Here is a 12,966-nt window from a genome sequence, read left to right on the forward strand (position 1 = left end):
ATTTAGTCTGCATCCCTGTACCAAAGTGGATTACTAGGCCATGGAGATATGCACCTTCAGCTAATAATAATGCCACAAGCACTAATAAGGTCCAGTCAAGTCACAAATTAATCCTTGCTCAACCCTTGGTAGCTTGACAATGAGCAGGCAGGCTTAATGTAAAAGACAGATAAGTGTAAAGTATTTATAACACCAGAACAGTAAATAAGTAAAATACACTACACAATAATAATTCAACACCAACTTATAAAAATAGAGACAATTTTTATTTTTAAAATGCCACCCAAACAACAAAACTCCAATAGAGGGAACCAGAGATATGACATTTTAAAGATTAAATAAAAATAAATATGCATTCTAGCACCAAAAAGCATTAAGCGCCAACTGTGGCTATCTGATCGCGCTGGACTGGGATAAAGTCAAAGTTTTAGGCCGACTGCAATGGAGCCAGGTCGGATAGGTTAAGCGGCAGGTCCCAGTTAAGCTTTAACTTTCGCACTAGGTAAATTTTTTTGAGCTTTTTCTCTGGATGTCGAGTGATCGGATCTTCGGATCCGGGTATCGATTAAACAATGTCAGCCTGCTGCAGCGCAATGCCTCAGTGAGCCCTGGAGGTCTTTGTTTTTGTCGAAGGCGGCGAGGAGCGCCAGAGCTTTCAGCGGAGCAAACATGCGCAGTCAGTCCAAGTCACAGTTTGCCATCACAGGCTTAACTCTCGCCATCGATGCCAAACGTCTTCTGGATCTTTTTATTTTTATTTTTTACTAAAGTCGGCAGAACGCATCCAAACTTTCAGATCTCCTTCTGAAGGGTTCCTTGAGGGTCAGAAAAGGCCCACAGCACAAGCCAAGGGTTCAGAAGCTCAGGGTTGCTTCTTGGGGGGTCTCAGACGACAACTCCGACAATGCACCTGTCAGTTCATTAAAATCCAGGCGAAGCTGGTCAGCTGGAGTAGTGGATATTGCAGGTAGCTTTTTCCAGCAAATTTTTACCTGATGCTACTCAAGGAGTCCATTCGTTATCCTTGAAGATAGGCAAAGTCTTCTTTTGTGAAGCCTTTAAAGTGCAGCAGGTACAGTCCTTCTGAATGTAGTTCTCTGTTGTGCAGTCCAAAAATCCAGCAGGGCAGTCCTTTTTCCAGATGTTTCAGGCATGGATCTGAGGGGCTCCTAAAGATCTCCTATATTCTACATACTGGGTTGGCAAGGGTAGGACCCCAACCAATAGGGTTCAAGTAGCCACCCTCTGGTATGACCACTTCTTGGGAAGTGTGGCATATTTTTGGCCCAGTATTGCACAATCCCCTTCCAGCCCCTCTACTAATCTAATTAGGGGTGCTCCCATCTGGCTCGGGATCAAAGAAGTGTGGGCTGGCCTGGGTCCTGTGACGTCTGTACCTCCACCTTTGAAGTCAAGTTTATCTACCCAAACCCCTTCCTATCGTGGCTTCTCCAGGTCACAGATCTCCTCCCAACAGATGGATGTATGGTTTCAGCCTCAGGTCTCTAAGCACCTACTCAGGGAGCAGTTTAACTCAGGCTGTAAAAAGCTGACCAATCAGAAGAGACGGAGGGCTGCTTTAGGTAACTTCAGGATAGAAGGTTTAAACTTACATTCCTGCAATAGTTATAATAAATCCGACTTAGGCAAGTTGTTGGATTTATTGTTACTATTATTTTGACACTTTGAATGATATTGCTAGCTAGTTCACAAGTGAAGATAGAGTTTATTAAAGCTTAATAAAGTCTTCCCAAGTTGGCCTATTGAGCTAAAAGCACTTCAACAGGGGAAACAAATGTGTCTGTTTTTCCCTACCAGGGTATATAAAACATATTTTGCATTGTCCCTGAGTTTTAAAACAAGGCGCCCTACCATGGGTGCACATAGGGCAGACGTTAGGAGTGATTTATAAATTATAAAAAGCGACTTCCGGACTTTGGAAGCACTTTAAACTCCAAAGTCGATTTTGTATTATAAAACCAGCCTGCAAGGAAGGTCTAGTTTTCAAATGACATTAAACACAGCAGCTTCACACACACAAGTGCATTAGATCCACTTGAGTGTCTACGCCTCCCTGCCCTATTATATATTAGGGATTTACAGAAGGGTGACTAAGCCAAATATAATTATGGCAAACATCATATACTTTTAGGATGGAGCACTGGCCCTGGTTATGAGAGCCCCGGGGTCTTTCAGAGTCAAAAAATGGGAGTGATCAGAGCAAAAGGGATGACTTTCCCATGATTCCTCAACAAAACCCTTAATTACTACAGTATTGTTTAAATGGATGTTTCAAAAACATCTTGCACTTAATAGGTATTCAGTTCAAATACTTAAACTTGCAAATAAAATAAAGTGCAAATCTAGCAATTATTTATTCAATCGAGATGGACTACCCAGTTAATTAGTTAAGCATGTGGTAACAATCTCAGTGCAATTTCTGAAAAGGCAACCTTAGTTGTACATATCTTTTTCTTTCTTCATTTTCTTTATCCAAGACTATGCACCAAGGCTCCGAGAGCGTTGTACTTTCTCAACTATGAATCAAACATATATTAAACAACACATGCTACGAACAATAAAAAAAAATCTCAGTGCAGTTGCTGAAAGGCAACCTTAGTGGTACGCCACTATTTCTTTCCTAATTAATCTTCATGGTTCCAGACTATGCACTAAGGTTCCCAAAGCACTGTATTTCATCAACTATACATCGTATATATTTAAAACAGTTGCTACAAACAGTTTAAAAGCATTGTTAAAAAAAAAAAAAAAAAAGAGTAAAAATAATTTTAGGAACAGAAAGGAAATACACAAGCAGAAATCTAATTTCCATAACCAAGCTTTCATACTTCTACCTCAATAAAATACGGCATACAGGTTGTCAAGATTATATCAGCACATACAGGAAGAACATAAACACAAACCATTCAAAGAATTACTCACACACCTCTTTTTCCTCAAGTTCCTTCCGTAGCTGCTCTCCCCTCCGCCTACGTTCCTCAAGCTCGTTATTAGACTCTTCAAGAAGTTTCTCTTGCTCCTCTGCTTTTGCCAGCAAGTCAACACCTCCCACAATAACCTTCTTCTCCAATGCGGATAGCTTTTCTAGGAGAGACTGATGATCTTGTCTTAAGAGAAATAAAAAAAATGTATCTAGGTAAGTCTTCAGCAGACAATATAAGCCTATTTTATCGGTCTAGAGGCTTATTTTGAGGGGCTTTCAGCTTCCCTAAATAAAATGTAGGAATCTTTGAAGAGAATGATAAACAGTCAGTGGACAAGTAGATCTTAGTTCCGCATCGGATTCTACAGATCTGGGCCAACAAATGCCATGTTAGTTACTAATACTACATTTATCTGAACAAAAGTTGCGATTGTTGGTGGCCACTGCGGATCGTAGGGTGTGTTCCAGTGGGTGATAAGGAGGCCACTGTTCATTTCACTACATGCGTAACACCTGCTTTACGATTACGGTTCAGGATAAATTCCCCCACCCTGCTCCCATAGCGGTCCCATCCTCTTCCTGGACTCTGGTCTCATTTGTGATATGATAAATACATCACTAGATACCAAACCCATTTTAACACTTGAGAAAGAAGTATACGCTTTGGACGATGTGCCAGTACATACACAGATCCTGGAAGATTAGGTATTCCAAGGGCAGTATGTGGGATACCCACAAACAGGAAACATCCCAAATGCCACGGCCGCTCGCATGCCAGAGAAAAGGGTGCAATCTGACCTCTTAAGGGGGTGGGGACAGGAACAGCTCAGAACCAAACCTGGTAAGAAAGAGGAGGAGGAAATAGCAGGGTCAACAAGACTGTGAACAAACAGACACTAAAAGAGCTAGGGTTGGAGAACAGATGGGGCTCTTTGCACCTATATAAGGGATTCCTTCTTCATGCCACAATGGGAACAAGTTGAAAGATAGGACTGTTATCCTGACCTCATCCGTTCTCCCTCTTCATGCAAGAAGGAAAGAACTCTTGGTTTACTAGAGGGGCACAGAGGGCCCTTAAACTGACCTAATCTTTTCTACCCATTAAGGTGCCTGAACCCAGGAACTTATCTGATCTGTGTCAGGCTCAGGATTAGGCAGGGAAAACAGGTTCACTGTTCAGCTGTAACTCTGGAATTGAACCCATGTTTTTTCATGTAAGTTATAGTGTGGATGAGAAAAGAGGTATCAGGAATAGTCTAGAAGACTTTGCACTGAGAAGAGGGCTGTGAAGGTAACAGCCATCATTCTTTATCCTAGGTAAGGGTGTGTGAGTGTATGGTATGGATGTATTTTCCCTGGATTATTCTCGAAAACATACAGGAGTAAACCCCATAAACTCCTAACCTGCCTCTTGGCCCTTCCTGAGGAAGATTACAGAGACAAATGATGTTGTCAATGGACAGAAGAGAGTGGCAAAGACTCCTTTTGAGAAGAATATCGAAATTAGGTAACTTTACATAGTCAGAATGCCATGGTTTTGTGAGCCAGAAATAGATCCACGTTCAGCTTTCCATTTCTTACTATAACACAGGTATCCAGACTAAGAAAAAATCTTATGTGACCAGAGCAGTTTGGACTCGAGAAGGTTTCTGAACAATTGGGCAATATAACATCCTGGTCTCTGCTATAGTGAAAGTGAAAATGACAAAAAAACAACACTGACCAATTTTTTTTTTTTTTTCAACTGAGCACGGCCACAAGTAGGCAGTTGAAAAAGTGGAATAAATGGGATGAATGGTAATCCACCAGCAGTAATAATTTCACTATTCTTTTTAGGTCCACTGAAGGTTTCAGTAATTTATACCTGAGTTCAACACCTGGTTGCTGGGGCACAGAGCAGACTGGCTCAGAAAATGTGCAATGCTTTTATAAGTTCCTACATGGTTAAGAAATCAAAGACATACTACAGTGAAAATCCCACTCCTGGGTGAGTCTGATGGCCACTGGCCGTTACCAAGGAGGGCTTTAAAAAAAAAAAAAAAAAGAAGAAATACTCCGTTGCAAAGCACAGGAGCATTTTTTTTTTTCTTGAAATCTTCGAGGGACTTGCAGAACTGCTTGAGCATCTTTCCCCGGCCACCTACCGCCCATTTGTGATGTCAGCGTCCTGCAAGGTGTGCTGATGTCAAATCTGTTTGACCCACCGGAGCACTGACACATCGGATAAGGCTGCTCTCTACTCCGGTGGGGAAAACAAAAAAGGCCAAAACGGCCTCCCCAGCTTTCAGGAAGGCCTCTTTTGAAAGGGGAGAGTCTCCCCTTTCAAACAAGGCCTCTCAAAAGGGGTGCCATTATGTGTGTGTGTGTGTATATATATATATATATATATATATATATATATATATATATATATCCACTCCTCCTCTTCGGCTCCATTGTGCATCGACTCCATGTTAGATTGTTTTCCCGCAGAGGGTACGGTAGGAGTGATAGAGTATAAGAGTATAAAGAAAAGAGATGTCCATGCTAATGGAACATATACATATATATATATATATATATATATATATATATACACACACACACACATATATATATATATATATATATATATATATATACACACATATACACATATGTACAAGTGTTTGTCTAACAAACAGCTACAGGCCTCCGGGGAGGTGGGATGGTGCATGTGAATCTGCAGCGGAACATGCCACGAACTGATGTACACTGGGTAAGTGACATTTTCCGTTCGATAGCATGTGTAGCTGCAGATACACATGCTATGCATAGACTAGAAAGCAGTTATTTCTCCCATAAAAGCTGTGGTTAGCCTGTAGGAGTTGAAATAATGTTCTTAGTACAGCTTGACCTACTGTGGCTTGCTGTGCTGCTAAAACATCTACACAGTAATGTTTAGTAAATGTATGTGGTGTTGACCAAGTAGCTGCTTTACATATTTCAGCCATTGGTATATTTCCTAAGAAGGCCATTGTAGCACCTTTCTTCCTTGTGGAATGTGCTTTAGGAGCAACTAAGAGTTGTCTTTTAGCTTTAAGGTAACATGTTTGGATGCATTTTACTATCAAACTTGCTAAACCTTGTTTTGAAATGGGGTTACCAGTATGAGGTTTTTGAAAAGCTACAAATAGCTGTTTAGTTTTCCTGAATGGTTTTGTTCTATCTATGTAGTACATTAGAGCTCATTTAATGGCTAATGTATGTAGAGCTCCTTCTGCCACAGAATCTGGCTGTGGGAAGAAGACTGGTAGTTCCACTGTTTGATTGATATGAAAAGGTGATACTACTTTAGGAAGAAATTTAGGGTTAGTTTGTAGTACGACTTTATTTTTGTGTACTTGTATGAACGGTTCTTCAATAGTGAAAGCTTGAATTTCACTAACTCTTCGCAATGTTGTAATTGCGACTAGGAATGCAACCTTCCATGTTAAGAATTTCATTTTACATGAGTGCATAGGTTCAAATGGTGGGCCCATAAGTCGAGTAAGCACTGTGTTTAAATTCCACGAAGGAACTGGACGTGTTCTGGGTGGAATGATGAGTTAAGTCTTTCATGAAGGCTCTGATAACAGGTACTCTAAATAAAGAGCTGTGTTGTATATTTTGCAAATATGGGGAAATTGCAGTGAGATGGATTTTTATGGAAGAGAATGCTAAATTAGATTTTTGTAAATGAAGTGAATAGCATACAATATCTTGTATAGATGCTGAAAGAGGGGCACTTTGTTTAGATTGACAGTAATATACAAATATTTTCCATTTGTTAGCATAGCACTGTCTGGTAGTGGGTTTTCTTGCTTGCTTAATTACTTCCATACATTCAGTTGGTAGTTGTAAGTACCCAAATTCTATCACCTCAGGAGCCAAATCGCTAGATTGAGTGTGTTGGGATTTGGGTGCCTGATCTGCCCTTTGTTTTGTGTCAACAGATCTGGTCTGTTTGGGAGTTTGGAGTGTGGTACTACTGACAGGTCTAGTAGTGTTGTGTACCACGGCTGACGTGCCCACATTGGCGCTATGAGTATCAGATTGCGCGTGTTTTGACGCAATTTGTTGACTAGAAATGGAATGAGTGGGAGAGGGGGGAAAGCGTAAGCAAATATCCCTCACCAATTGATCCATAGAGCATTGCCCTTGGATAGGGGATTTGGGTATCTGGATGCGAAGTTTTGTCATTTTGCGTTTTCGCTGGTGGCAAACAGATCTGTGTCTGGTGTTCCCCATTGTTGAAAGTATTTTTGAAGTACTTGAGGGTGAATCTCCCACTCATGTGTCTGTTGATGATTCCTGCTGAGAACATCCGCTAATTGGTTGTGTATCCCTGGAATGTATTGTGCTACCAGGTGAATTTGGTTGTGTATTGCCCATTTCCAAATTTTTTGATCTAGGAGGAAGAGTTGGGACGAATGCGTCCCTCCTTGTTTGTTTAGGTAATACATGGTGGTCATGTTGTCTGTTTTGATCAGGACATTCTTGTGAATAAGGAGAGGCTGAAAAGCTTTGAGTGCTAGGAAGACAGCTAACAGCTCTAAGTTGTAGAGAGCCATCCGGACTCTCCCATTCATTGTATCCAATTCCGCGCGTCCGGGCAGAGCGCAGAACAGAGGTTATACAAATAAAGATGGGGCTGCGCTGACGCAGTTTCCCCAGTACCCTCAACCACGGTGTGTCCTATCATTGCACGAAGCAGGCCCACTTCATTGGCGACGAGTGGCCCTACGAACACCCGCGCCGCACGACGTCGAGCCCCAATGAATGGTGTTGTGCGGAAGGGGCACGAAGAAGACATTCATCCGGCACGACACTGAACGGACCTGCGTCGGCCCCACACCCTCTATCTGCGCCAGCCGAGGGGCAGGAAAGAGCGCGCCTCGCGTCTCCTCCGGTGAGAGTTGCCGCGGGACTGCAGCCGCCACCTCACCTGAGCCAGCAGTGCAGCACGGTGTCTCATGGCTTCCCTCGACGCGGCCTGGAGGAGCGACAAGGCAATCCTGCCTCCTGCCGTGAGCGCAGCCCTGCGCTCCCGGCAGAGGCCCTTAGACACCACGTGGGGGAGGGGAGTGAGACACATGCACACCTTGTTGCCAAGCAACAGCAACAAAAAGCCTAGATTGCGTTCCCTGGAGGCGAGAGGCCCAGGGAGCGCGTGGAGAAGAGCCGGAGGGGCGAGTTCCCCGTGCAATTCAAGGACATAACCTCTGGGGCCCCAGAGAAAAAAAAAAAAAATAAGACAAAAGGATATGTATATATAAAGGACACAACTAATCGAAGAAGTATATATATAACAAGAACACTGAAAAAAAAAAAGTAGTAAATGCACAGACATTAGAGAAAAAAAAATTGTGTTTTCTATAAAGCAAAAAAAAAAAAAACACAAAGAGAAGGAGAAAATAAAACTGCATCTTAGCAGCAACTAGGCCAAAAAGTGCTCACATAAGGGGGGGGACAAGATGAGTGCACCACCACAGGAAAATCCCAAATGCCCGCACAACTGAACACCAGTGCCCACTCCTCAATCACTGCACTGCCCTCGTTCAGCCAACTGATTGACCCGGCCAGAGCATCGCCAAGATGGCGCCTATGGTTAAATCGCCTAGATAACTACTTCTGCGCCGCAAGGGAAAAGAATGTATGCAGTGCGCAGGTCTCATGTTGCTGATGGTCGGGGACGAACAGCAAGAATTATTTGATTCGCTCCCAGACACAGGCGACAAATCAGACTTTGATGCGGCAGTTGTAGCCCTGAACAAACACTTTGACCCCCAATTGAATCCAGACTATGAAAGCTTCAATTTTCGCCAGGCACAACAAACGGATGTCGAGTCAGTGGACATGTTTTACGCACAACTGAGAAAGCTAGCAAGCTTATGCGTAGGCCTCAATCAACAAGAGAAGATTAGAGCCCAGATTATCCAGGGATGCCGGACCAATGCTCTGAGAAAACTCATCCTACGCCAGCAAGGCATCTCCCTCGACGAAATCCTGGTCCTTGCACGCTCCCACAAACTATTAGCGGTCCGGGCGGATGTCATGGCGCCGGTGAGAGGACAATCGTTGGCAGCTGCTTCAACCACACATCCAGTCCAGGTGAAAGAAGAGCAGATAGACGCCATTCAAACCCGCCAATCACCAGGACGCAGACCAAACTCTTTAAGACCCAGTGAATGCACCTGCGGAAGCTGTGGATATGAACACAAATCAACGACGGGGTGCCTGGCGAAAGGAAAAACATGTGACCGGTGTGGCAAAAATAACCATTTTGCAAAAATGTGTAAGTCAGGAAGAAACAGGCAAGGAGACCAAAAGGGAAAGGATGCCAAGGTGAAGAGAATAATCAAAGAAAATGACGACTCCAGAGAAAACACAGCTGCCGGAATGCCCATCTTTGAGGAAGATGAGGATGAAGACATCTTTGTAGTCTCATTCACCGTCGGGAGACAACAGAAGAACGTACAGGTCAACGGCACGTCAGCAACAGTACTCAAAGACACGGGGCGTCAGTCAACGTAATGGACGATACCCTGTTCCAACAGTTAACCCCTACACCATCTCTCACCCCAACCACCACCAAAATATATAACTATGGGGGTCGAGAGCCTCTTCCTCTGAAGGGCACGGTGGAGGTATCAATAACCAGTGGAAAATTCGACACAAGCAAACTTTTATGTGGTAACTGGAGACCGAGGCACTCTGGTGGGGTGTCCCACCGCAGAGGAGCTGGAGTTGGTATTCTTCGCATGCCAAGTATATGACTCTCACGTTGAACATCTCATCAGTGAGTTTCCGCAGCTCTTCGAAGGGTTGCAATGGCTGAAAGGGAAACTCAAACTCCACATGGACCCAGGTGTCACTCCAGTCGCCCTAAAACACCGTTGTGTACCGTTCCACCGACGACCAGCAGTGGAAAAGTAACTGCAGTTGCTCGAAGACCAGGGAGTAATAGAAAAGGTAGAAGGGCCAACACCGTGGGTTTCGCCTTTGGTGATAGCGCCGAAACCCAAGCAACCTGGAGCTATTCGCCTCTGCGTTGACATGCGAATACCCAACAAAGCCATCCGAAGAGACACACATAACACCTACGATGGATGACATCATAGCAGACCTGAATGGGGCGCAGTGGTTCTCAAAACTGGATCTTAATGCTGGGTATCATCAGCTGGAACTGGACCCTGACAGCAGAAACATCACCACTTTCTCAACACATGTGGGGCTCCGGCAGTATAGGATACTGAGCTTCTGGGTATCTTCGGCAGCGGAAGTGTTCCAGAATGCCATCAGAGAGACTTTGTCAGGGCTGTCGGGGGTGATCAACTTTAGTGATGACATCCTCATACACTCCAGGACTAGAGACGAACACCATCGCCATCTAAGGGCCACGCTGCAGAGACTAGCAGATGCGGGGCTGACACTCCACAAGAAGAAATGTGCGTTTTTCAAACATCAGTGGAGTTTTGGTTATATTTTCTCAAAGGATGGTCTACAGGTGGACCCGCGCAAAGCAGATGCCATTCGTCAAGCCCCACTTCCCCAAAACCCCACTGAAGTAAGAAGTTTCTTCGGCATGGCGACATATTGCGGAAGGTTCATACCGCAGCTTGCCACAATGGCGGAACCTCCCCGACAGCTCACCAAAGGAGCGCACCGCTGGGAGTGGAGCCCGGCCGCAGACAAGGCGTTTGCGGACATCAAAGCAGCACTGCTGGATAAGTCAACCATGGCCTACTTCAACCCTCCCCGACGGACGGAGGTGGTAGTGGTAGTGGTAGACGCTAGCCCAGTGGGTCTTAGTGCCGTTCTTCTCCAGGAGCAAAACCATCAGGAGTGGGTTCCAGTTGCGTACGCCAGCAGGGCACTATCTGCAGTCCAAACACGATACGCCCAGATTGAGCGGGAGGCCTTAGCGATCCGATGGGCATGAAAACACTTTCACTTATACATCTATGGGCATGAGTTCCAAGTGGTGACTGATCATAAGCCTTTAGTGTCGCTATTAACTGGAAGCCCGCGTCTGGCGCCTCCCCGAATCGAACTTTGGACTGTCTTGCTCCAACCCTACTGGTTCACAGTTGTCTATCGACCGGGGGTGAACAACCCAGCTGATTACTTATCTCGTCACCCGTCCCCGAAAACACCGGCTGAATACCAAGAACAAGACGAAGAGAGCACCGAAGTCTTCGTCAGCATGGTCGTACAATCAGAATGTCCCAATGCCCTTGTCGTATCAGACATTGTAAACGCCACCAAGGCGGATGGGGTAATGAACCAGGTCAAGGAAGCGTTAGATCACAGAAAATGGAAGCACTTCCTAGAAAAGACGAAGGTGTCCAACCATGAAAACAAGATGGCGATGCAAGGGATGTGGAGGGCGCACGATGAGCTGTCCACGGATAGTGAAGGACTGATTCTTCGGGGAGGGAGAATTGTGCTTCCTCAGAGCTTGTGGGCTCAAGTGGTGGAGCTAGCACACCAGGGTCATCAAGGTGCTGCAAAAAAATAAGGCTAGGCTGCGCGCCAAGGTATGGTTCCCTGGCATGGACAGCCAGGTTGACAAATTGGTGGGGAGGGGTCATTCATGCGTCATCACATCCGGAGAACCACCCAGTTGCCCAATCATCACCGAACCTGCCAGTCAGAAGCCGTGGGCAAAAGTGAGCATGGATTTCAGAAGTTTCCCGGATGGGCGGCTGACAGTCATACTTATGGACTCTTGCCCTAAGATTCCCGTTGTTGAGGTCATATCATCTACTTCATTCGAGAATGGACGGCCAGTACTTCAAAAGACATTTGCAATGTTTGGGCTCCCTGATGCGATTAGGACAGACAATGGGCCCTCGTTTCATGGACAAGAATTTCGGTCCTACATTGATGGGCTGGCCATATTTCATCGCAAGATCATGCCGTACTGGCCTCAGGCAAATGGTGACATTGAAAGGTTCATGCGAACTCTGAATCGAGCCCTCAGGATAGGTGTGGAACAGAGAGAAGATGGGGAACAATGCCTGCAGCAGTTCCTGAGCGCTTATCGCCAGACACCACATAGTACCACTGGGTGTGCACCTGCAGCTTTGATGTTCAAAGTCCCACAGAGAGACTGCATCCCGGCTGGTCCTCACTGGGTGTCACCAGAACTAGAGGTAGAAGCCACCCAGCGACGCCGAGAACTCACCAATCAGAAGGCCAATGAAAAACGGTGAAATAGACATCGAGACTTTCAGGAAGGTGATAGGGTGGTAGTGAAGAGTCGTCGGGCAGGAGGAAAATTCCAAACACCGATTGAGCCTGAAGCATGGAAGATCATCGGTATTCGAGGAGCCATGATAACAGCAGCCCGAGGCAGGCAGAGGATTACCAGGAACGCGTCACACTTCAGGAGAGCGGGAGTCTCGGCCACGTCTGAAGAGGAAGGAGAGATAGACGAAGCAACGGGTGTATCCAAGAGTGGCGATGAAGGGACAGGGAGTGCACCGCTAACGGTGCCCTGTGCGCGAGACCCGCTGTCTGGAGACACCAGCCATGAAGGATCGCTCACCGAAGTGGAAAGTATCATCTGCGTCCCAACCTAGCGCCAAACAGTCAGCTGAAGGACTTTGTAATCTAGATCAGTCATGAACTATATCCCAGCACCACCATCTATCTGCTGGACCCCTGTGGCGTCACGAGTCGGAGACAGGAGGACTGCTCCTGGGATCTGGAGTGACCAGTTGACTACTGTGAGTAGGCCGGGTGAGCGTCACTTAGGTGAACATTGATATTCTTCTGTTCTGTTCTCTGTTCGTTCTTCTTCTCCTCTCCATGTTTTCGTTCTCTTTTGTTTTCTTTTAGCTCTCAACCAATTCGGTCTTGGATCCTCATAGTTGGTTATGTTTTTAATTTTATGTTATCACTTGTCCTTCTGTGTGAAGTAAAACATGGGAGGGATGTAGAGAGCCATCCGGACTCCCCCATACATTGTATCCTGTTCTGCGCGTCCGGGCGGAGCGCGGAACAGAGGTTATAAA

The 12,966-nt window shown here is 45.4% G+C and overlaps 1 protein-coding gene across 3 annotated transcripts in view; it reads right to left on the minus strand.

Annotated features, from left to right (window-relative positions):
• Nucleotides 1-12,966, minus strand: part of KIF3A (kinesin family member 3A) — a 224,141-nt gene that overhangs the window by 64,648 nt on the left and 146,527 nt on the right. For all 3 annotated transcript variants that reach the window (XM_069221976.1, XM_069221977.1, XM_069221978.1), the window contains exon 11: nt 2,948-3,128. In XM_069221976.1, coding sequence (XP_069078077.1) covers nt 2,948-3,128 — 181 coding nt within the window. The remainder of the gene's footprint in view (nt 1-2,947; nt 3,129-12,966) is intronic.

The sequence above is a fragment of the Pleurodeles waltl genome, chromosome 3_1 (assembly GCF_031143425.1).
Source record: "Pleurodeles waltl isolate 20211129_DDA chromosome 3_1, aPleWal1.hap1.20221129, whole genome shotgun sequence".
Lineage (NCBI taxonomy): Eukaryota > Metazoa > Chordata > Amphibia > Caudata > Salamandridae > Pleurodeles > Pleurodeles waltl.